This window comes from Pseudonaja textilis, chromosome 1 (assembly GCF_049901715.1).
Source record: "Pseudonaja textilis isolate UNSWEBS1 chromosome 1, rPseTex1.2, whole genome shotgun sequence".
NCBI classification, from domain to species: domain Eukaryota; kingdom Metazoa; phylum Chordata; class Lepidosauria; order Squamata; family Elapidae; genus Pseudonaja; species Pseudonaja textilis.
In genome coordinates this window covers 89,093,521-89,120,359 of record NC_141990.1, presented here as the reverse complement: position 1 = coordinate 89,120,359, position 26,839 = coordinate 89,093,521, and the positions used below count along the sequence as shown (strand labels likewise).

Genomic DNA, 26,839 nt, shown 5'->3' with positions numbered 1-26,839 from the left:
GTGTGTGTGTGTGTGTAATATTAGTAAAGCCTGAAATTTTAAGAAATTTAAAAATAATGTAATGATTGCATACATATTGTTTTGTTTGATGAGAATTCACAGAACTTTCTTGTGCTGAAGTCAGGCAAGTCTGAAGACTGATATTTATAGCTTCAAAGGAAGTCCTTTCATTGCTTCTTTATCTCAGAATGCCTTTATGTAACTTGAGATCCTAACACATGGCAAAGTACTATCTAATTAAGCTTGTAACCTTTCATTACCACCCTAAGCCTGAAACAATCTTCATATAAAGGCTTAACACCATGTTCACATATTAAATCTTTTGTCTTTTTCTTTGGAGAGAAAGTGGTTTATAATCCAGATATTTGGAATTGAGAATCACAGAAGCTATTACTTCAATGAGTCTGTGAATTGAAACGTATTTTTTGCACATCAAAACCTCAATTTGATGCATTGCATATATCAATATAAAATGTTTGAGTCAATTAGGTTCTATGCTGTTTTTACTTGGGATGAAACTGCAATCAAATCTGTGTTGTATCAGCTTTATTTAAAATATGGTACAAGTGGTGGCATCTGGGAGGCAATTCACCGTTTAATTAAATTAGACTGTAATAAAATCTGCCATAATGAAATTAAAATCAATTATTAATCAGGAGCTGACATAGGCACAAAGCAGCATAAATAATAGATAAAGGCTGTGTCTGCTGTTTCTAGCTGAGGACCTACTTCACTGTAGAAATACTTTTTAACAAACTGGCATTAGGCTTTCTGTAGTGGCATTATATACCTTCTTTAGACTGCGAATTTAAATGTAACATCTCCATTGCGGATGGAATGTTTAAACTAGCAAATCGTAACCTAAAGTATTTTTTATTACTTTGAAAATATTATAGAACTTTAAATATTTGGGGGGGGGGGGAATAATGAAGTTATGTGAAGAGCCATATACTGGGAGAAATTGATGCCTTCCTGTATCTCCAATGACTCCATTCTAGTTTTTCTTTATTTTTCATCATACTTTTTCTGGTGTTCATTTACTTCCTTCTTTGTCTTGCTCTCAGTATTTAAGAGAAATTTGGGGCTGCTTCTTGAATTTCTTGGGTTAATTTATTCCATACTAATTTCCCCAAGACTTGCGTATTATCTGTTTGTTTTCACTATCTTTCTTAAAAAACTATCAAAGGACTATATGGAGATACACACAGAGACAGAAATGCAATAACATCATAAAAACAAACCTTAAATCCCAAAAGATTATACTATTGCAAGTAACCCCAAAGCTTTTCTCATATCTTCACGGTTTTCCTATTTCTAATTATTGAGTCATGGAGTTGAAAAGGAATTTATAATCCATCAAATCCAACACCCTGCGCAATAGTGGAACACTTCCCATGAAAGGAAATCTACTACTTCTCTGGGAATCAGTTCCAATGACAAATTTTTAGAATTTTCTTTAACTAGTCAATCGGAATCTACCTTCTATATGACATCATTTCAGCTATTTGAAGAGTGCTGTGTCTCTCCCTTTAGTCATCTTTTCTCAAGGCTAAATGTACACAATTAAATGTAAATATGCATTGCTGGTGCTACTGCTTTTCTTTATGTCTGTCTGTTGGCTGATGATGCAGCCATTCTGTCTGTTTCCCAAGGAGGCACCTAGCAATATCCTAGAATCGTTATTCTTGCACTGTGCTAAAGAACATCTTGAAATTAACTATTCCAAAATGAAAGTCTTGATATTCCGTAGGAAACCAAGTAGATGGGTATTCAGTAGTAAACTTACTGAATAGGTTAAATATTTTTAAATGTGAGAGAGCTTATTATAAGAGCCCCATTTAGTTGTTAAATTCACAAGTCACTTCAGAAATAACTACCTTTGTCATCATTTAATTATTTAAAGCTAAAATTCTGGGTTTGTTGCTATATGATATTCAGTTACGTACTGAGGACAACTCTTAAACTTAGATGTTATCCAGTCAAAAGTTTTTGGTTTTTTTACAAATTATAGAGGATATCCATTACTTGACTTTTTAATTATTCTAATATAAGGTTCATCTGAGATTTAAGTCCTTTTCAAGTAAAAGTGGCAATTCCTAGTCATGTTTTATTAGTCTCATGCTTTAGCCTTGTTCCTTCATTCTTCCTTTCACAGATTCCTATCAGAGCATGCAGTTTTTGTTGAAGATGACTAAACCAAAATCAGAATTGAATAGCTCTTCCATCTCTGTTAGCTTTTTGTTTGTTCATTGAACAGCTGGTATATAACAAGTCCTTCTTTATCTTGAATATTATTTGTACAGGTACACTTTGTAGCTATTGTTTGCAGCATCGTTTGTCACCACATGTATCCTCAAGAAGAAATAATTATCATCGTACCCGGAAGTTGTTCTGTCATGTTTGCTTCAAGCAAACACACTTCATGAGCTCAGTGGTGGGTCTATTTGCTAAAGCTTTGTTTCAGCTTCTTCTGGTGGAGAATCAACAACTTTTGTGGCTCTTCCTTTAGAGGACTGCCGCATTCTCTTTTAGAGATTTCAAAATCAGAATCTGTTTTATCTTCAAGAGTCTAAAATTTAGATTGTTATTGGCCAACATCTTCCTAGTCACACTTAAACAAATGTATATGTGTAATTAAAGATAGCACGAATATTGCTATCTTACCCTTCAGAAGGATACTGTTATTGTTCCTCTATACAATCATTAAGTACAGACAAATAAGTCACAAAGCTTTTTATAAACAAACCATATTTTAAGGTGTATGAAGTTTAAACTTACCACCCACCATTTATACCTATCCTGTTGTTATCTTTGAATGACTTTCACAGCATTTATTATTTTCTTTTTCTTTTCTTTGGACTAACATTTCTTTCCATTCTGACATTCCTTTATTTCAGCCTCATCTCAAACTGTTTCATTACTTTTTTTAAATTCATTCAGTCTCGTGAAAACTCCTTGCTTAATAACTCTCTATATCTACATCTGAAGCTTTTTTTAAATGTCCATCACAATTGCTGTATACTTTTCCTTCCTTTCATAATCTTGTTTACCTTAACATCCCTTTTTATAGTTCTCATTAACATGATTACCCACATTATGTCATTCTATAATATAAATTCATTTCATTCTACAACAGGCAGATTTAACACCTGTTTTTTCTTATGCTTCTCATTCTTCTTGGAAAACCAATCTGTCTCCTAATACTTCCTCATTCAGGACACAAATTGCTTCTTCCTGCCTTTGTTCTATTTTACTTTCTTTTCTTATTCTTTTTCCAATGTCTGATTTGTTTTCCCCCCAAGATCTACTTTTGGCACTACCAAAATGTTCTTTCTTGCATTCAGAATCTCTCATCACCCTTTCATCATAAACGGTCAAACAAATCGTGCTTTTAGACTGGTGTTCATCTTTTGCCCTGTGGTTGTATAGACTTATGCTTATACTGCATATTCAAGTAAGCTGATATTTTTTTCTAAGGATATGTTTACTGAACAGAATCATTCCCTTTAATTCTTGGGTCCTTAAGTGACTCGGCCAATCTTTTGTCTCATTTCCATCTATTCAGGTCACTTAACAAACATGGATTGCAGTCATTCAGAATGTCCCGTAATTTCCCCTAAAGTCATTTTTAATTCATCCATTATCACCATTCCCTGCTGTGTAACATGGCAACTATCATCGAGCTAGTTGCTGGTTCCTACTTTCATATGCACCCTCAGCCTAAATAACACCAATTAATGTTTTAGCCCTTTCATTCATAATTAAGCCTATAGTTTCACTTCCCTGCACATATTCACCTACCCCATTCCATGAAATCAAACCACACTCATTCATCTTTTATCTTTCTTTTCATTTCATAGACACACAACATGTCTAGTTTTTTTTTTCTTATTTATTTCATCTTGAACCACTTATTTATCTAAATTATAAATCAGTGTGTTCAGTATTTCATAATCATTACTGATCTACCCATTGACACTGATGTTCAATGGCCATCATGGCCTCAGTCAATTGAGACTTCCACATAAATGTTTCTAGTGATGGTAGGGAAGATATTGACCAAATTGCTACCGTGCAGCAGTGTCTCCTAACAGTAAAGACAGTATTAATTACTGGCACATTTTGGCTAGTATGGCATATTGCAAGTGGTATGCAACAAGCACTTTCAAAGAACATTTATTCTGTTATATTCACACTATTTTATAGAAGCTGGGGTTTCGAACCTTCAGTCTACTTTCCAAGCCAATGGATTTTCCCACATACTATAAACAATGAACCAAAGCATTGGATATGTCTTGCATAAGAATATACAGTATGTTCAAAAGTCTGAGTGCAGAAAGGATATGGGGATATTTGTGCTGGTCTTATTGTTTACATTTTTCCCTTTACCAATTTTATTGCTCTGTACCAGAAAACCTGAAGAGAGATTGAAGTCACACACAGTTAAGCTTGATTTCTGTTTTACACATAATGAGGAATCTTGAATAGATTTATATGGACGTCTGGACTGGAAATGGTGTTATGCTATCTGGACAGACTCGCAGACTCAAATATATGAATGCCAGAACATTGTTAAATAGAAAAATATAGATAACATGTAGAAGTTAAAGCATTGTACATTATTCTTACATGCTCATTATGTTTGTTGGCAAAGCATTACTGGAACCAAGCAAATAGTAACATAGAATCAGCAGCTTTTCTATCTGTGTGAATCTCTAGCCTCTGGCATGAAATTTTTGTCCCCCTGGGATTCAGCAAAAAGAACAGTGTTTGTGCAGCTAGTGTAAATAAGACCAAGCTAGGTTTTATAAAACTATTGAGTATTTTTCTATTTTAAATTAAAATAAGTTGGCAAATTGTGAAATGCTATCTTAAAACAGTTATTTTCTTTTACAGAGACTTAGAAGCTGTGATCATATTTTCAATTGCAGGATACTATAGAGCTCAATTGTTCTGTATAATATCTAGTTTGGTCCTTATTTCTATTGTCATATAAACTACATCTCTAATTTAAATATATTATTTTAAACAATGGTTTTTATTGAGTTACTTCATTAGTAAATTCTTTCCCTGGAATTGCAGGATTCCACTCTCTGTTTTTCAGGACTAATTATTTATTTAAATGATATCAGTGGGATACTTCTAAGAACATTAAGTTTGAATCAATGTTTTAAAGGATAATAATTAAATTAACTGAGATATGTATAAAGCATTCTCCCAGTTAGAGGCTATACAATATATATATATTTTCCAAGAGTCAAGCAAACAATGTTCTCATGTTTCTCTTTGTTAACCTGTGAACAAAAATACTTCTGACATGAAGATTTGCCTGCAAAATATAAGGAATTTTATTTCTTAATGAAGCATAAGATGATTTGGTTGATTTTGGTTGTCTGTCTCAAATGTTATAAATAGAAATAGATTATTTTAAATCTTTTTGCATTTGCATTCAGCTTCTTAAAAGAGAGATTTGGGCATTCTAGCAAATATTCCACAGACCTACAAACCTTTCTATGTACTGATCTTTAATAGTCTAGTGCCAGAGTTTCTCCTCCATGTTGCATCGAGAGCCCAGGATAGATGGGTTGACTCCTTCCTATGATGTCATTTAGCCGAGTCTGCACTAAGATATAAAAGCCAGCCCCCAGAAGAGACCCCAGCTTTTGACTCAGCTCCTTTCAGTCAGTAGCTGTGTCTCTGAAAGCTTCTGTTCGATAACACTCACCAGCGATCTTCAGTACCGTTTTTCCTCGTTTCAAGCAGCTCCCAGGATCTGGGCAGCTGCTCTTCCAGGGAAGCAGGGCTCTCTCTCTCTCTCCTGCAGCGTTGGGCAGGCAAGTTGGGCAGCATCTGTAGACCTCCCCCATGACTGCGGTTTGAGCGGTCATAAAAAGCGATCGGCAAACCGATACCAGCGTCAGCCAGCTGATCATGTGGCCAGCGGCTGCCCTTTCCTTTGCTGACTTCACTCGGGGCTCTTTATAGCCTAAGGAGAGATTCTTCGATCTCGGAGCCTGTTTCCCATAGTCAGCAGCCATCTTGGATTGAAGCCTTCCACCATGAGGTGAGCGGCCATTTTGTAAGCCCGGGGGCCAATTTATACCCTAAGGGGCTTAATACAAAAAATTTACAAACAGTTTCTTTCCATCGTAAGAGCCTTTATTCTTCAAATGGAGCAAGATAAGGGTCAGGCAGAGTCTCCCCCCTCCCTAGTGGAACAGTCTCTTAAACCCAATAAGAGAAAAAGTCGTAGGCAATGCACCCAATCAGTCCAGAGGGAGGTGGCTGCTAAAATGAGAGCTAAGGCTCTAGCCCCTAAGAAGGCAACTCAGGCTGAGTTGAGGGCAGAAAAGCGCAGACATGCAGCCCTAGAGAGGCAGTTCAACAGAACTATTCAACAGAAGGGAGTGCAACTACAGCAGGTTTCAGGTGATACCCGTGGACCCCAGCCAAGCCCTCCCAGGGGAGGAGAAGTTATCTATGAGCTTTTCCATCTTCCATCCTGGTCTCCTGAGGCCTTTGCAGTACAATATAATCCTCAGGATCTAAGCAGATCTGGGCCTTATTTCCAACAGGCTTCTGTGCCCTATGCTCCTCCCGCTCCCTCCAGGCCTCTAACCTCTTCTCAATCTAGGCCTGAAGCCACCTTCACTCCCACAGCAGCGGCCTTCTGCCTTCTGCCTCTACTTTTGAGCATAGACCAGGGGATATCCAAGATGTTATCTCTTTGGCCATTAGGCAGGGATTGGCTGAAGGCTTCAAGCAAATCCTTCGACTTCTGGAAAGAGTTCAGGCCCTTCTCCCTTCTCAATCTATAAGTTCCTTGCCTCATCACCCTGATTTACACAGGCCCCAGGACCTCAGGGTCTATTCTTCTCTACCAGAATGGGAGGAGGTTGATGAGGAGGAAAGGGCTTTTCCATCTGAACACAGTTACTCCTCTCGTCCAGAACGTGAAGAGGATGAGACCTTTGACCAAAATCTTTCAGAGGGAGAGGACTCTCGCCCAGAGCAGACATCCTCTTCAATCCTTCTTTCTTCAGGCCATTCCTCAGCAAGGCCTTGGTCACTGCCAAGCTGTCGCCAGAGGAAGTGGCTCCCGAGCCACAAGGAATTCCCTCTTCTACAGGCTTGGGCCTGTAGTGCATGCAGGGGTTTTGCCTTCTCCCACTTTGTTCCTGGACATGGTCAAGGAACAGTGCGCTTCCCCTTCGGCAGGTCCTTGTCCTTCTTCTCTGGATAAGCGTTTCTACAACGTCAGTGCAACCCTGGACAATACCCTGGCAGCGGCTTCTGTTCACATTCCGGTTCTGGCCTCGCTCTCATCTACTGGCACTCTCACGTGGGCATCCATATGGTGGCTGCACCAATGCCAGATTAGATTGCCTACATCCGACCTTCAGTCTCACCAAGGCCTTAATAAGATTATCTCAGCGGCGGAATTCACTGCAGATGCCACTCTCAATTCTGCCAAATTTGCATCTAGGGCCATGGCATCTTCAGTAGCAGCAAGAAGACTGTTATGGCTCAGAAATTGGCAGGCGGAGTCACACCGTAAATGGAAGCTGGCTTCAGTTCCATTCGCGGGCGATAAGCCTTTTGGCGATGCTCTGGAACTTTATCTCATTGAAACCAGAGATAAATGTAAAATTCTCTCTTCCTCTGGGAAGAGAGCTGACTATCGCCCAGCTCCTTATACTGGTAAACAGCCCTTTCGGGAGGGTGGGGGTCGTTCCTTCCATCGCTCTAAGTAATCCCTTGTTCTCCCCACCCGTCGGAGGTTGCCTAGCCTTCTTTGCTTCCAAATGGGAGGAGTCATGGCGAATGCCTGTGTGCTCAGCACTATTAGGTCAGGATTACAATTGGACTTCCTAATGCCACCCCCCCCAAAAAAATTTTTTTGATCTGTCCTGTCTCTCAGGACATTTCAAGGCAAGACCTCATGAATCAGGCTATTCAACTACTTCTTGAAGTCCAAGCTATTCAAACCTGTTCCCTCTTCTCAATGGGGACGTGGGCTTACTCTCGCCTTTTCATCGTTCCCAAAGCCTTGGAGGGGTAGCGAACCATCCTGGATCTAAAATTTCTCAACCAATTTGTAAAATACAGGCAATTTAAAATGCAGACTCTGCATTCTATTTTAGAGAGCATCGGGAGGGCGATCTCCTCTCTTCCATTGATCTCATGGAGGCTTCCTCCACATTCCCATTTGGCCTCATCATCGCCAGTTTCTCCGTTTCTGTTATCAGAATACCTATTACCAGTATCGAGCACTTCCCTTCGGCCTCTTATTGACTTCAAGGGTCTTCATGAAGGTTCTGGCAGCATTGATGGCATCTCTGCTTTCTGTTCCAGTGAGGATCCAATGCTACTTGGACGACATTTTGATTCTGTTCTCCTCCATCCATGCAGCCTGTCAGGATCTGCAAATTTCTCTGTCATATCTCCAGAGCCATGGATTTTTCTACTCTCGTCCACTCCAATGGTTCCTGCTTTCCTACCAATGGGCAGGAACCAGCCACTCATCCATCAAGGTCCCGCTCCCTCCACAAATCCGGAGATTTCTCAATTGGTGGTGTTCCCCATTAATCTGGAAGGGACTCCTTTCAGGGTCCCAGACAGGCTAGTGATAACCACTGATGCCAGCCTCCTAGGTTGGGGTTCCCATATGTAGGGCCAGATAGCTCAGGACCTTGGTCCAGGTCAGAGCAGGCCCTTCCCATAAATTGGCTAGAGCTCAGAGCCATTTTTCTAGCTCTCAAGCATTTCAGGCACTCAGTGACCGGCTCTCATATTCTAGTCCTTATGGACAATATGGCCACCATGGCTCATGTCAACCGGCAAGTGGGGACGAAGTCCAGAGCCCTCATGGGAGAGGCTCTACGGTTGGGGTTATGGGCAGAGAAACACCTGTTGTCGATCTCGGCAGACCACTTCTCCGGGATCAACAACTTCCAGGCCGACTGGCTCAGCAGGAGCCTAGTCGACCAGGCAGAATGGTCCATTCCTCTGTCTCTATTCAGGTCCTTTCCCTCAAATTCAGAATGCTGGAGGTGGATCTCTTCTCCACTCCTCAAATTGCCCAGGTCACCAGATTCTCACCAGGTTTCCTTGCCAGGGAGCGGAGGGGATCAATGCCCTTCGGTGCAGATGGCCCAAAAGTCTCCTCTATGCCTTTCCCCTGCTCCCCATCATTCTGGCAGTAATTCGGAAGATATTGGAGGAATGAGCGGAGCTCCTCCTCCTGACACCCTATTGGCCAAGGACGCCCTGGTTTGCAGACCTGGTCGACCTATCGGTGGCTTCTCCTTGGAGGATCCCAGCCCATCTAATCCCCCTTCATCAGGTGATTCTGCTCCACCCGGAGCCCCAGTGGCTCAAGCTGACTATGTGGCACTTGAGCGGCAGTGGCTAGAGGTGGCTGATCTTCCTGAAAGGGTCATTATCACTATCCTGGCATCTCGCAAACCTTCCACAAGGTGCATATATGATGCCACGTGGAAGGCCCTTTCCCGATGGTGCCTTAGGGAGGATCTCTCTCTCCTGCTTTAGCCCAGTTGGCAGAGGTTCTTAGATTCCTTCAGCATGATCTGGAGAAAGGTTTGGCCCCCAAAACCTTACGCAGGCAGGTTGAGGCCCTCTCCTCAGTTCTTTCATGGGGTTCGCTTCCTTCCTTATCCCATCACCCTTCAGTCAGGAGGTTTTTGAAAGGGGCTTCCAACCTGCACCCACCGGTGGTTCACAGGTATCCTTCCTGGGATCTTCATGTGGTCTTTAATGCCCTTACAAAGCTCCCCTTTGAACCCCTTAGAACATTGTCTCTCCGTTTCCTGTCTCTGAAGATAGTGTTCCCCATTTCCATCACTTCAGCCAGACGGGTATCCGAGCTCGCTGCTCTTTCCATCAGACAGGACCTTTGTTCCTTTCATGATGATAGGATTGTCCTCAGTCTGGACCCTTCATTTATTCCAAGGGTTAACACCTGTTCCACAGGTCCCAGGACATTATGTTGCCTGGCTTCTGCTCCCTCCCGCACCATGACTTAGAGCAGCAGTGGCACACGCTAGACGTAGGTAGGGCTTTTAGAATATCCATTAAGCGCACTTCCTCCTTCAGGAAGTCGGAAGCCATTTTGTTTCCTTTTCCCTTCTCACTTGGGGCACAAGGCCTCTTCTACTACTATTAGCAGGTGAGTCAGATATTGCATTGAGCAGGCCTACAAAGCTGCGGCCCTTCCGGTTCCTTGAGGTCTGATGGCACACTCTACCAGAAACGCGGCCACTTCGGCTGCCTGGGTGACCCAAGCAGCCTTGGAGGAGATCTGTCGTGAGGCCACGTGGACATCTCCGTCTCCTTTCATCAGATACTACTGTCTCAATGTCTTTGCCTCAGCAATTGCAACTTTGGCAGATGAGTGCTTCAACGAGTGGTTCAACAGTCGGTGTGATGAGCCGGACGAGGACCCGCCCGTGGACATGCAAGCTTTGGTATGTCCCATCCTGGGCTCTTGATGCAGCATGGAGGAGAATGGGCGTTGGTAGAAGTTACCCTGAACGCCCTTTCTATCTATGCTGCGAGAGAGCCCAGCCCCTCCCTTGATTTGTCTGGAGAGGGAAAGTCATATTTCTGTATTCATTTGTACTTTCAGTCTGTCAAGTATCTTCACCAAAGCTGGGATCTCTTCTAGGGGCTGGCTTTTATATCTTAGTGCAGACTCAGCTAAATGACATCATAGGAAGGAGTCAACCCATCCATCCTAGGTTCTCTCGCAGCATAGATAGAAAGGGCGTTCAGGTTAACTTCTACCAATGCCCATTCATTGTTTTGCCAAATTAAACATAGTTGATTGAGCAAGTCTAGCTATAGAAATATACTTCTGAAAAAATGCAGTCTCTCTATATTGACAAAGTGATAACTTTCATTGGATTCCTAATTATATTGGCACAAAATCAACTATTACTTTAATTGTGGCTAGACTTCTGGAAAACCACATACCTTGGCATTTGTGCATAGGTATGATTTTGTACCCCAATTTTGTAATTTTAGTCCTCCTTCCTCTATTCAAACATCTAAAAGCAATATTTTGAAAAATCCTAACTGGTTAGTTTTTGCAGACTGATTTATCTTTTAAGAGATGGATTGCTCATTTGCAAATATATACAGTACATGAAGAATCTAAATTATCACAAACTTACATGAGAGAAGATTGTCTAGAATGTTTCCAGCACATTCTTATGTTCAGAAATAAGACTTATTTTGTATAAATTTTTATTCTAAGAGTGTATAGTATATGATTGTAAGACTTTTGTACTGTCTGAATGATTGACAAAGGGAAGCAGTTTCCTGTCTGAATGGCTTTCACTTCCTGGGAAATTTCATCTTTATTTACTTGGGGGTCTAGCTGTTTCCATTTCAATCTCTTGATTGAATGAACGAATGAACTTGTTCCCTGACAGGAAAGTGCACAATTGTGCCAAGCATAAACTGATGACATATACTCAAAAGGCAGTAACTCATATTCTGAGCAATAGATGGAAAAATTGCCTTCTATTCTCTTAACTTTCTGTCTTCATACTAGGTATTGTCAATAACTTTAGGAGTGTTTTGGCCCCAGAACAATCTATCTGCTGGATCTTTTCCAGTTGACCATTGTTCAAGCAGGACTAAAACCCAGAACACATTGATTGTTCCATGTTTCAGTTACTATAAAATATAGAGGAAGTAAGTAACCAAGGATGGTGTACATTACTCATTCTATTCCCTAAGCAATTTCCAATAATACATATCCCACAGGCCAACCAAATCCTTGAATTTTTTATTGCATTATTTTCCCTTCTTCCCTTCCCCTAGTGTTACTATTAATGTTATATGAACTGTGTCCCACAAGACTTTTTAAGTGTTTCTACTACCAATGTCAAAACTCTAGAACAACATATACCAGTGATGAACCTGCCCTGTGTTACTCTCAGCACCTTCCTTTTGATACTTCTGCTCAGCTCTCGCCACTGATAACTTTTGAGATTTTCCTGCTTTAATTCACTCAAACCTTATGAGACTAAGAATAGGCTCACCCTACCAAATCTGGTAAGATGGGTAGATGTCCTTCAGAAAAGATTGTCCTGTAAACTAAACAGTTGGTGGAGATTCCTAGGAGGACACATAGCCAAAGAATGCAATTGTGCAATTTTTTCTAAATGTATATAAATAAGTAAATAATTTTCAAACTCAAAACACTAAGCAAACAACTTCCTATAAGAAATATGAATAGCCAAAAAAAGGTTGCTAAGCTAAGAATATTTAGAGATGCAGATATGAAAATCAGATGACTCCTTTGTATTCACTGAAAGTTCATCCTGGGAGGAGACAGATTTAAAAGCAATGGATGATGATGGGGGGAAAATGCTGGATGTCCACTTTAAAGCTCAGAGTATGTGTCTTGAAGATGATGGTGGAACCCCTATGCCTGACATATGGGAACATCACATGTTTAAGTTTTCAAAAGTCCTTCCTGCCTTTGGTGCCAATTGGGTTTGGCTCATACTCTTTTTTGTTGTTCTACAACTCCTGTTGTTCATTTGCACTATCTATGTATTTCCATACATGGATTAGAAATTGTCTAGTAGTTACTAACACTTTTTTTTTCGTTATTTTACATTAGCTGTTTTGAATGCTGACAATAAATCCAACCTTGAGTCCAGCGTAGTCCAGTATTGGAGTTAGTTATTTTCTAATTTAAATAAGACCTATTTTCCAAAACCACTGAAATTTTGCATGACGATCAAATATGTAATTATGTTTCCATATTTGGTTTCATCTTTGCCAATACAGTACTTTGGATCTGCTAGTGGATTTATTAAAATCAACCTTGTAAGACTTTAGATAACAACAATGAAACAGCTTTGATAAACTTTCTCTAATTTTTACTTATATTTAATTTAAATTGTTTTGGGGGTCAGTGGAAACTAGCCCTTTATTGAAATTAACCACGTTCCTTATTTATCATTCCTCAATTCCTAAAATGCAGCATCCCAGTATATTTATAGTTGGCTTACTTTTAATCCAAACCATAGTTTGCTTATTTTTACATAACTGTAAAAATAGGAACAGTAAAAGTAATAATGACAGCTCAATGCAAAAATAAAGTTATGCCCCATCTTCTATATTTGCCATAGTGATCAATCCGTATTATATGTCAGTATACTGAACATTCAGCACAGATAATGAAATGGTAATCAATCCATGTCAAACTCCAATAGCAAGTGGAAAAAGGAAGAGGGGGAAAATATACATTAATTATAATGCAGGAATGAGCAACATTATTGACCCAAAACCATACTGTGATAATTACTTAAAATGCAAACAGGTCTAACATCTAAAATGGGCAAAGAGGAACTTCTGAGTTACATTTGAGAAGCTCACTCGCCTGATTAAGGGTTGAGTTTTTCTTCTGGATGAGTACAATGCATGCTTATTGCTTTGCTAAACACACAGACAAAAGACGGGGAGAGAGGGAGGGTGTTTGTACATCTCTGTAGCTAATGGATAAAGTAATTTTCTCAACCAATCATCTAGTCCCATTGAGCATTCTTTAAAAGAGGAAAGCAAGCAAACAAATTGTAGAGCAAGCAAGAAAAAGGTGCCTGAGCCCTGGTGGTGCAGTGGTTAGAATGAAGTACTACAGGCTACTTCTGCTGACTGCCAGCTACCTCCAATTTGGCAGTTGGAATCTCAGGAGGCTCAAGGTTGACTCATTCTTCCCATCCTTCTGTATTTTTTTAAGTATCTGTATTTTTTATGTTGAGATGGTACTGCTATCAGTATTGTTTCATAACTCTGTCAAAAGAGTTTTGATTAGTATCTGGTATTTAGTTTCAGCTTCCAAAAAGTATCCATGATTAAAAAGACTGAAAAGGGAACTAAATATGTGTGTAGAGGTGTATTAAAAATGAGAATTGTTGACTTAAAACACTTCTCAAATAGTTAAAACAACCCATTTCTGTCTCAAAGTACCTCTTTGGAGCTCAGAAGATACTACACTGAATTTAAAGGGTTTGCACAATTTTATAAATTTAATTTCTTCGATTTGTACTGTCATTTTGAATGGTATTTATTATACAGTTATGCTTCACTCTTATCCATGATATCTAGGCAACTGAGATTGTATTTATCCATCAAGAATTTCAGTATGATGCCAGGATATTCATTTTAAAAACAATTCAATACTTGTGTAATATTTGGGAGACCATGGCTTCCTATCTGTCTTACATAAGCAGAAACTGAACAGACCCAAATGGTCCTTCAGTTATGAGAGACAACGCAGATATTATTACAACTTTAGCCATCCATCTTTTAAATAAATTTGTGTTTAAATGATCAAATAACATATTGGTTGCCTTACATTTTTGGATGAAAAACTCATCATTGATTAACAGGTTTAATTAATGATTTAAAATGTTTTCTATTTTTAAAATCAACTACTTTATGTCACATTTAATTATCCCCTCAGTGACATATTTGTGAGAGCATGGAAGCTATTTATACTGAATCACATGATTGGTTCATCTGGCTCAGATTGACATCATTTTGTTAAAGAATTTTTTTTTTATTCATGGATGTTGAGAAATAGAGTAGCACGTTAAATATAGGGACCCAGCTGTTAATGTTTGTTAATTCTATTTATGTTGCAGTAGAAAGCACAAGATCCATATTGCTTTACACTATAGATTTTGTATTTAAATATACATGTTAAATTTTAAATAATAGAAGTATAATCTGATTGACATTATCAAGATATATATCGCTGGCATTGTGCAGTATAATACTCCAGTTTGACCTTTTCCATCATACTCATAGATTGCTCTGTTCATTTATAGAAGAATAAAACATTTGTGTCCTTGTACTATGTTGTTTGTCCTTTCTCCGTTGTTTGTATCTAGTTTTTAGAATGGCCATATGGTGATTCTGGCTGGTTGGTAAGAAGCCCCATATATTAGTGGTTGAAAGTGAAGCCAATTACTAGTTGAATGGTGTGCTCCCCTTGATTTCATATATTTAAATAAAAGGTATAGCATATTACCAAATGCAGGACACATTTTATTTGAGATTCCTACACTGAGCAGTGGACTAAATTTGATGAGGGAAGGGGCCCTTCCTTTTACTTTATCTGTGTAGAATCTAAAGGTGCCTACTTTTATTTTTGGCATAAATCCTTCAGGTTTGTTTTGATCTGCTGTAGCTTCTTACAAGTTAAAAGAGTTCTCTGTTATTCTCTGTTATTAGGGAAACCTGAAGCTGTGTGTTGAAATCTATCCCAAGGCATTTAGGACTTCAGTATACCTCGACTATCTCCATAGTATGGTTCATAGAACAGGGGGGAAGAAGGGGAAAGAGGCAAAAAGTAATGGTATCTTATTCTCCCGTTCCTTGTAATGTGTTTATATAGTGTGACATCTTGTATTTTATAGTACACTTTCCCATATAAAATTTTTTCAATACTATAAGTTGTGTTGTTGTTGTTTTCTTGTAGCAGTTCTTACTTATGTAATGCTCATCTATGAGTGGCCTTATTTTGCTTCTCAGTTTATAACACAATGGCAATATTAGACAGTAGATATATTCTTCCTACAGTCCTCAATTTACAACCATTTATTTAGTGACTGTTCAAAGTTACAATGGCACTGAAAAAAGTGACTTATAACCTGTTCTCATACTCACAACTGCAGCATACCCATGGTCATGTGACCAAAATTTGGGGATTTGGCAACTGCATGTATTTATGATGGTTGCATTATATTCACTGCAAGGGGATTGTGTGATCACCAGTTGCAACCTGCTCAACCAGCTTCTTACAAGCAAAGTCAATGGGGAAAGCCAAATTCTCTTAACAACTGCAATGATTCACTTAACAACCTTGGGAAAAAAACCTTGCAAAATTGGGCATGACTGTAAAAATTGTCTTGTTTAGCAAGACAAACTGTCTTAAGTCAAAGACTATATATATATATATATATATATATATATATATATATATATATATACATACATACATACACACACACACACACACACACATATACATGTGTGTGTGTGTGTGTGTGTGTGTATCTTTGGTTATTCGGGTTTTCTCCCGTGTAAAATTGGAAGTATCTGCAAGCTCACATTACTCCAAGAAGCACAAAGCCGAAGACACAAGCCTGAAGATAACGAATGAGATTTCATCGAAACATCGCCAAAATACTTCCAATTTTACGTCGGAGAAAACCCGAATAACCAAAGATCCACATACAAATACCCACGAAAACCTCAGAAAACAAATATATATAAATTATACATACATGTGTATATACATACAGTCTTATTGTTGAATTGGGTAAATTGATTTATAGCCATATCAGAGGGTAGAGAAATACTTTATGCAAATAAATTCATGCTGAAATGGGTTTTAGTATCCTTTGCAATAAAAATAAGGATTCAGCATTTTTCATCTAGTTTGTAAAAAAAATACCTCTCCTGATGTGCTACCACTGAATGTGGAATGTAAGAAGCATTATATATATTTAAGTCATAAATTATTATTTATTATTTTGTTTTATTATTTATTTATTTTGTCAAAAGCTTACAATACAATAGAAATAAGAGTAAGCATAAGTTTAAATATAAGAAAGAGGAACTAATAATTGGGGACAATAGGACAGGGACAGTAGGTACCATTGTGTGCTTATGCATGCTCCTTACAGACCTGTTAGGAATGGGGTGGGGTCAACAGAAGTTAGTTTGAGGGTAAAGGAGTGGGATTTTGAGCAGGTGACAACAGAATCAGGTAGTAAGTTCCAGACATTGACCATTCCGTTTGTTGAAATAGTACTTCCTGCAATAAAATTATTAGCTACTTTTCCAGAATAATACTATAAACACCCGATTTTCCTAACTGTTGGCTATGGAGTGTTTTCTGGCAGAGCCCGGAAGGAGAAACTTTTCTGCTGTGGCACCTTCCCTTTGGAACATAATTCCTCTGAGATGAGATTGGCCTTTTGTAAAGCCTTGGAAAATATGGCTTTGTGCCCAAACTTGGGACTCTGTGCATGTTAGAGCCCACCTTCTGGTTGATGATGATAGATTAAACTATGCTCAGGTACTATGTATTTCTGTTTTTATTTTTTTAATATTAATATTATTTGTTTTTATTTATTTATTTGTTATGTTTATATAGCTGGCCTCCTCACAGATTTGTTAATACTGGGCAGTGTACAATAAAAGAACAATATTAAAAAACTAATATTAAAAAATACAGCAATTAAATCACCAATCATTGTGAATGTCTTGAATCAAATAAATGTGAGATGGGCTATATAAAAGAATGAATGAATGAATGAATGAATGAATGAATGAATGAATGAATGAATGAATGAAAATGGGAGGGAGGGAAGGAGTGAATGGATGAATGAATGAATTTAACATCTCGGTTCTTAATCTGAACTCTTATTGAATATTGTGATCTCAGAAATCAGTCTTTGAATCACAAATTTTTGCAGTGATGTATATTGTATAGTCATACCTCATATGATCACAAAAATAAACTGAATAGGATCTTGGTGTTGTGTCTAATGCAATGTATTCACAGCCTTCTATTTGTAGCATATACGGTATTATATCCCACTCTCATATAAATTAGAGTCAAATTTTATTAAGTCTTTGGTGCTTTAAATTATTCTGAAGCCATTTAGGTGAATAATTTCTGGGGTTATAAAATAGATTGGGATGTTGAGAAATATAACACGTAGATAAATGCAAAAAAAAGATGGGGAATTAACCCTTTTGAACATCCCCTTCTTTTGCGTTCCCTCCATATATCTACTGTATTGGAGTGGGCTCTCAAAGTGTTGGGAAGGAGTCATCATTAGCAGCTACAGGTAAGAGGGAGATTGAAAAAAATTGCACTCATCTCTTTTCAACTGATGTAAGCTTTACATCAGCAGAGGAAAGTTAGTATTAGGCTGTAGTATTGTCGTGTTGGTTCCTATTTGGGCAAAGTTCAGAAAAGGCCAAATGGGTACGTTTTGCCTCATATTTACAGTTATATGGATTTGAATGTACAGAATATAGAATTATCCTAGTAGAATGTTTGTTTAGGTCTTCTAATATGTAAAATGATGTTTGTCATTATGTTCTTAAGAGTTCAGCAATATACTTCCAACTCTATTTTGATTCAGCTTATATGTCGTCTAAAACAAATTCATGTCTTATACAAAACGATTAAACAAAAAAAATCTTTAAAGTATTATATTTATTGAAGACCTTTTAAACTGCTGTTTTAATGCTGTATTACATTAATTAAATCAATCCATCAGAGTATTGGATTTGGGTCAGCACTTATTTTCATCTGTTTGGCAAACATTTAATTTTTCATGGATGATTATGGAAGCTGTAATTTAAGCAACTGTAAATTTGATGTTATTGATCTCAGAATTTTCTGAAAAGAAAAAAAGACTTTTAATTTAGCATAATGGCACAGGCCACTATGGGATGAGTAAAAACATTTTAAAAATTGAAAGCCACTTAATAATTGTTTTTTGTCATAGACCAGTATTGTATTAGGGTTTTGTATGGATTATTCTAGTTATCATTGCATTAATTGTCTTTCTTATATTTTTAATATTTCTGTTGTTTCAAACACTGTAAATTGTTTTTTAAAGGACATAATTAGATAGCTGTATTCCATGTTTTGTCATGCAACTTCATGTTTTGTCATGCAACTGCTGTCCTTCCTATTATTATTTCACTATAACACATTATAAATAATGACATGGAAAATAGCCCTAAATTTAACTATTATTAATGATACTTGTAGTCCTGGCAATTCTTTCTAATAATAAAGGCTTGGAACTGTCAAATGATTGCACAAATATCCTAATCTATTTAGATAGCTTTTTAATCCAAGTCATCAATCATACTTATTAGCTTTTACAACTGCAAGCTGCTGTCGTTTAAATATTGCTTGTATTGGGACATTGTGCTGGCAGTGGTCTGCAGGTGTAACTTTCACTCAAACATTATTCCCCAGTAGCAAACTAGTATCTAAGTTTGGAGAGAGTGCCATCTTCAGTTTCAAATGTCTATTGAAGAATAACATTGAGCATGTTTGTGTATTGAGGTTGTTGCTTTTTTGTCCTTTAAATATAAATTTATTCCTGATGGCTTTCTGCATGACAATAGGATGGGAAATGTATACATTTATATCGATTAATATTACTAGTATTGAATTGTAACTTTATAAATATTTTGTGTATATTACTTTCAATAGTCTCAATAATTTTAATGTTTACATAATATTTTCAATATGGGTTTTATATTGTACCTCAACATAGTAATAGTTATTGTTTTAACTTATTTATAAATATTCATCAGACTGTTGAATTTATATTTGTGTTTTTGAAAGGATAAATGAAAAATGATACAACAGTGATATCAATGAAATAAAATTATTGTATTCTTTGTATACATTTTATTCTGCTCATTTGTAACTTCAAATGTTATTTTTCTATTTCAGTTGGATTGATATTCCACTTTTCAGTAGATGGCTGTAGTAGAGAGTCTTTCCTTTATTTCTGATATTTTCTATAAGAGATATTGCAGTAGGAGTAGGGTATTGTTATTATTATTATTACTACTATTCTTTTTTAAAAAAGTCCCAACCTCACAATCTTTAAAAAAATTAACGCTACTGACCATTTGTCTATAATGAAATATAATACTAGTTTATGTAGATCTCCTACTTGCCTTTAAATTAAAAAGACTTTGTAAAATACAAAGCACATGTGTCATAGTGACAGCAGGCAAGTAGGAACTGTGGAACTGGGTACATTAAAAGAGCCTTGAAATATATGCACTGCATCAGATAGGTGAAAGACAAAAGCTGTTGATGTGAGCAACCTCTGAACACAAGTCATATAAACAGAAGCATGGAGAAAGCTTGTGGTCTGAGACAAATTTGCTTCTAACTCAGAATTGGCTTTGATTAATTTAGAATTTGTTCTCAAGGAGGAAGGAAATATCTTTAGCTCTACCTGAAATGAGACAATAATGCTCTCTGCAGTTTTAGCTGATCTGGTATAATTCTGTGCACGGTAGCCGAATATTAAACCTAATATAATGTGTGTATGTTTTGCTAAAAAATGAAACTGTTGTGCTTAGGAATTCTCTTACTCTACTTAAGTCTTTTAAGAAGAAAGTGAGGTAAGCTTGAGATTTATTTCCATATCATTTCTTGTTTATCAGAAGCAAGGGAAGACAAAAATATATATGTCTTAAAGAATAATTATGGTTTTAATTATTGATATGTTAAGGGGACTAATGTTGTCATGAATTAGATCTTTTTAAATTAAAATATAAATTTCATATTATATTTGCTTATAGAACTTCAAAACTGATTATATATCTAGCATTGTTTTTATAAAGCTGTGTATAAGCTGTGTACATTCATAATATAAATGACCATTGATAACTTGGATAATTTATAATTGAATTATTCAGTTTTATTTTGTAGGGAAAGCATTGTTATCTATAATTTGAAAAATTGGTTTTCTAAATAACAACAGCATAGCTATATTCACAATTACTCGGAAATCCTGTTGTTTAATGAATAATCAAAATGTATCTGTGTATATAAAGATTTTGTGTGTGTGTGTTGCGATAGCAAATAAACTGTTGCTATTTAAACCAAACAATGACCCATGCCTTTCTTATTAGTACTTTAAAGGAGTTGTATAAAGCATTGAAATATTTTTGTTCCTTTTAGAAATAGATTCAGTACTGTAGAGATTTCACTAATGTATCTGTCTATAACACAATGTTGCCTGTTTTTGCTTTGGCAAGTTTCTTAGACTGTTTTTAAAAGAATGTGCACTACAAGTATAAAGTTAAATGGTGTATTATATTCAGATTCTATAATATTAGTAGATTCTAACAAATACTGATTTTGAAGTTTCTTTCCTTCAAGATAATTTATATTCAAGATAAATTATGGATTTTAAAAATTAATTAACATTTGTTATATAGGTATAGTATTTTATTACAGAAAAGTTTAAGGGAGAAAGAAAACAGATTGTGAAAACAGATTGCAGTTACAGGAAGTTGCTAAAGGACTATTTTGTAGAATAAGATGATAAATTATTATAACCAGTTTGTTCCTCAGTTTAGTTTATATGATCCAGTGAACAGCATGCAGGAGTATCAGATGGCAAGTTTCTTTAATTAGGATGCGCACTGGGTAGATCTGATATTTTTATCAGTTACAAATTTTAAACTAATAGTTTATAAAATAGGATTTCATGCATTTTATTCTGATAAAACATTGATGTTTGCATTGTTTTTAAAGGTATATTTTTACTTAGAATTATACTGCCTCCACAAAAATAGTTTTATTGTAGAACTATTTTCCTAGCCTGAATCACAAAAGAATATATGCTGAGAAAAAGAAGTCCATGCTTAGATAGTTGTAAAAGAATTATTAAAAACTATGTAAAATCATTTAAAAATATTAAATCATTCACTGTGCATATATTAAGTATATATCGAATGACAAATAAGAGTGTACAGTACAAAATAAAAAACAAAAGATAAGCAATTAAAACATGAGATTTTAGAATTCAGTAGCATTTATTGACAACTGTTTAATTTTCTTTATGTAGACTTGAAATGTGGACAGCAGTTCTCAGAAGCTTTACAAAATATATCACTGGAACATATTTATTATTGCTTATTTGAAAATGATGTTTAGGGAAATATACTTGGAGTACGAAATAACATTACATACAATCGTTACATACATAGGATGTAATCATATGACCTACACATAATTAAATAATTAAGTAAATCCAGTTTGTCTTAACCACACCCATTTCTTTGTCCTTCAAGTTTTTGGAACATGATCTTCCTACCAAGATAGAGGGTTGAGCATTAATTATTTTTAGCTACTTGCAGCTAAATTTTGTTTTGTTTTTGTAATACAATATAATTTAAAGAGAATATAAAATAAAACTGCATTATGCTATTTAATATTTGTTACTGATATAAATTGTATGCTGATTAAAGTTATTTGAAATTGCAGGAGTTTCCTAGGACTGAGTAATAAATAATTGTATCAATTTGAGCATCTTCCTTCTTGTAGCTTGTGCAAATAGGGCTTATAGTTTATGTTCTAGGATTGCTCTAAAATAATACAGTACATGTTCTATTGTAAACCCAAGCAGCATGAGTAGAGCATGTAAATCTTATCTGATTTACTTCTATATTTTTTTAATACAGACAATTCTTATCTAAGTGGAACCAGCAATTCTGCTGCTAAGCAGAATAGGAAATCACATGACTGTGACTGAGTTTTCAGACTAGAAAAAGAAAGGACTATTATGCTCAATTTCACACCTTTGGTTTTTGTTTGCCTCTTAACCACTGCCCTACTCTTTGAAATGTTCAAGTGCTTACTTGCTATCTTGTAGACATCACAAGTAATGCGATCGCATCAGAAGCCCAGGGCTGGGAACCACAGGTATGCTATTCAAACAGCTTACTCTCTTGAAATCTCTTCCTCTCCAATCTCTCCATTCTACAAAGAGGAGGAAAGGAGAAAAACAGGTGATTTCTGTAGGCAATTTCTTTGTCTCATCCTTCTACTCCACCACCTCTGAGAACAGGGAGATTAGAAAGGAAGGGATTGCAAGGGAGTAAGTTTTGGTCTTCTGTTGAAAGCAATATGATCCCACCAGCAGTTCCATGCTGGGAGCCATGGATGCACTACACAAAGATCTCACTTCTAGAGATAGTTTCAAAATCTGAATTCTAAAGAAAATATTGAATTGAACTGTATTTTATATCTTTCTATCATTAGTGACTTCAGAAGTGTGGTTGATACTTGAAATTCAAGTCATTTTCACACCGGGAAGCAAAAGTATACAGGTAGTCCTTGACTTACCACAGTTGGGCCCAACATTTCTGTTGCTAAGTGAGGCATTTGTTAATTTTTCCCCATTTTATGACTTTTCTTGCTTCAGTTGTTAAGTGAATCACTGCAGCTATTAAGTTAGTAACATGGTTATTGAGTGAATCTGGCTTCCCCATTGACTTTGTTCACAAAAAGTAATCTCATGACTCTGGGACACTCTTAATTGTCATAAATACATGTCTGTTGCCAAGTGTCTGACCATGGGGATGCTGCAATCATTGTAAGTTTGAAAAATGGTCATAAGTCACTTTTTTCAGTGCCATTGTAACTTTAAATGATCACTAAATGAACTGTTGTAAGTCGAGGATTACCTGTACATGAAATCATGAAACTTTGCATTGAGATCCCACTATTGAGACAGGAATATTACTCATGTATGTTAATAAAATAGTTTCAGTGAGCATATTTTCCAAATTTACACCATCACTCCCATTGTAAGAAGATAATACATTACACATCTGTTGTAACTTTTATAAAAATCTGAAGTCAGAATTAATCAACCCCAATTTGGAGAACTTCCTAGCAATGAGAACGAAGCACATTACATTCATTTATCATTTTCATGTTTTTCTGGGTAGATATAGACTGGTCAGTGACCATAAATAAATGGACTAAATTATGTTATACCCTGCCTTTCTATTCTAGAAAATACCGGCCTGAACCATCTAAAAATAAGCCAACTGGGAAGAATGGATTGGGAGTTAAATACTGCTGTTTTCTAGAGAGATCAGAACAAAATGGGAGAAAGTTAGGTTAGTTAGCTAGATGGGTTGGAAGAGGAAATTACAAGGTTGTTTGTTGTTTTGTTGTAAAATCCATTTCTAACAATGAGTGTTTTTAAATACTCCAGGAGATTAATACTTGATAATATATTGTCCTCTTCTAGCTTTGACTTAATATTATTAATGTCTTTGAAGTATTTGATATCAGGATTTGTTTATTAATACAACAGAGATATTCCATAATATATTCTTAAGTTCCATTTATATGTGCAGGTCTTATAAGTTTGGTCTGGAGAGAAGTAAAAATCTGTATAGAAGCAATGTAGGTAAATAACTTTTGAAGATTTGAAGTGTCCTCAAAGTATTAGAAAGGATACTTCTCAGAGTATGTTGAATTAAATGAAGTACTCCTGTTTGTATAATTAAAGCAGCTACTTCCTCTTGACTAATGGTTCTGTGCTGTATCAAAGTCTTCCTCTTGCTCTGGCTGTGTTTGTGCACACTTGTTTTCACAAGTGTCCTCAGAAATGTATTATCTCTACAAGCACATATGGACAGTCAGCCCTGGAATGACGTTCTGTGGGATGTGGCTACCTTAGCTCTTCACAGAGACTATTTTCCTTGTGCCCAATACATTCTACAAATACTTGGTTTAAATTGTTAGCACAGTTCTATTGTGTCTACTATCTGAAGTACTTTCATTTCCTTATGGATAATTTACCTATTTTTCCTCTCTTAATACTTTTCTTTTTTACTCTACTGAGCACCCTAGTTTGTTCTCATAGTATTAGGTAAAGGTTTCCCCTCTCTGGTTGTATCTGATTCAAGGAAGTAGTAGCTCTTCTCTGTTTTTTAGTGAGGGAGCCAATGTTGTCTGAAGACATCTCCATGGTCATGTGGCCAGCACAACTATACTCCAGAGGCACACAGAACACTGTTACCTCTCCACCAAATTAGTACCTATTTATATCTACTTGCATTTGCATGCTTTTGAACTGCTAGGTGGACAAGAGCTGGCCCAAGTAATGGGAGCTCATCCCGTTGCATGGCGCTCAGGTCTTGCCATCTTTCCAGCTAATAAGCTTAGTGTCTTTAATCACTGAGCCATCGCACCCCCATTTCTAAGTATTAAACCATTCCATATATTTGTAAATCATGTACTTTGGTGCATTAAACACTGGCAATGAATTTCTTTTGAGTTTTTGATAACAGGTGCAAAAGAAGAGAAAGGGGGAAGCTAAGGCTTGCTATTTATTGCTCTTAAATAAAATTTAGCAATGATTTTCATTTGTATTTTGAACATTGTCAATAAATATTTCTGACTGATGAAAGCTTGAACTAGAAGCTTGTATCTGATCCTTGAAAAAATATTTCTGAGTTTATGGTTTCTAACTGTTGATTGTCAATATTGAACTGTATTTCTTTTACTAGAAGACTATAGATATGATCAGGCTTATAAAGTATCTTCTATCAAACATGTAACATGTAAGATGATGGTAGGGCTTTTATGACAGTTTTATCCAAACTGCATTAATTTTGTGTAAGTTTCAATTATGATTGCTTACATGAGTTTCAAAAGACTCAAACCCTATGTAAAGCATAAAAATTTGAACCTCTTCATTTGTGTTCTTTTAAAATATAAATTCATTGAATGCTGTTTTTGCATCTATTAGATAGATTGAAAAACTGAAGTACATAATATAAATGTCATTAGATCACTGCAAAATATTTGAACTTGAACACTACACAATGGCCAAAAAATGTACCCATTTCAGAAGACAAAACTTAGTAACTAGCTCTGCCCATTTTTTCCATTTTAGAGATAGTCTTTGACTTACAACCATTTGTTCAGCAATTGTCCAAAATTATGTCAATGCTGAACAAATGGCGCTTATATTCAATTCTCATAGTTATGGCTGGGCCAACACCTCCACAATCACATGTTCACAATCTGGGCAATCATTTCTCAATTGGTTTGCCCTTATAACTAGTTGCAACACCACATGATCACATGGAATAATTTGTAGACATTTAGGCCCCCTTAGAAGCCAAACTATAATTAAGTTTGCTATGCTGTCCCCCGTGTGTGCACACACATACATTGTTAGTTTTGCTACTGTTGCATATTTTCCAAATATAAATTCCCAGTCAAATATTACCAGAATTGTGTTGCTCTTCCAGTGTTGAGCAAAATTTATTCTTGCTGCTGTAAGCTTATATCCTATGATGTTTTTTGATGATGTTTTTTCTAGGATTATACCCAGTAAGAAGAGCCGTGGTTCCATTTTGAATTTAATCTCCCCAAATTTTCTGCATTATCCTGCACTTTTTTCACAGAATCTAGTATTTATTATTACAAGACTCAGTAAGAAATAGAAATGATATCAGTTCAGAAAATAATTCTATACAGAATTGAAAACAATCTAGCTTTCGGATTTTGACTTGGAAAAATTTAGGCGTTTGATTTGTTTATAGGATAATTAAACACTCTGTACATCATATATCCGTATTATAGAATATGAGAAGCATTTTACAGAGATTGTGATGAATAATAAATATTCATTTTGCATGGACTTCAAATGAGGAAATCTTTGTGGTTATGATCACTTGTAAGCATGATTCTTCTTTTATTTCTTCTTTTTGCAGGTGAAAAAAACGTGCCCAGATTCAGATGTTTCAGAATCTCAGAATTCCAGGTATTTGACAAATTTTAGTGATAAGCAGCTATTAAATTATTTATAAAAATAATATTAAAGCCAAAAGTTAATGAAAATAAGAAGGTGAATTATTATCAAAAATTGTAAATTCTACATATAAATGCCATGATTTGGACTATACATACATATATATATATGCCAAGCTTAAAACTAGGGCAAAATATAAATTACGATTTATAACATCTGTTTCTGTCTTTTACATGGAATAAAACTGGAACAGATATTAATAAAATATTCCATATAATATATTTCAATGTTTATTGTGTGTCTCTAGTTTTGCAACAAAATAAGACCATTACTTGCCTGTTAGAAACTGGGTTGTACAAGCAATAGGAGAGCAAGCAAAACTTCATCTGCACATGTGCAGGATTTCAAAATCATCCTTCCCTGGTTCGTGGAAAAAT

At 36.3% G+C, this 26,839-nt stretch overlaps 1 protein-coding gene across 13 annotated transcripts in view; it reads left to right on the top strand.

The window, feature by feature from the left end:
* The window catches only part of EYA4 (EYA transcriptional coactivator and phosphatase 4), a 106,169-nt gene that overhangs the window by 19,355 nt on the left and 59,975 nt on the right, over window positions 1–26,839 (top strand). For 12 of the 13 annotated variants that reach the window (XM_087940766.1, XM_087940733.1, XM_026705519.2 and 9 more), the window contains exon 3: window positions 26,365–26,414. The exons of the other annotated variant lie outside the window; for it this stretch is intronic. In XM_087940766.1, the coding sequence (XP_087796892.1) occupies window positions 26,365–26,414 (50 nt within the window). The remainder of the gene's footprint in view (window positions 1–26,364; window positions 26,415–26,839) is intronic. 13 annotated transcript variants of the gene reach the window in all.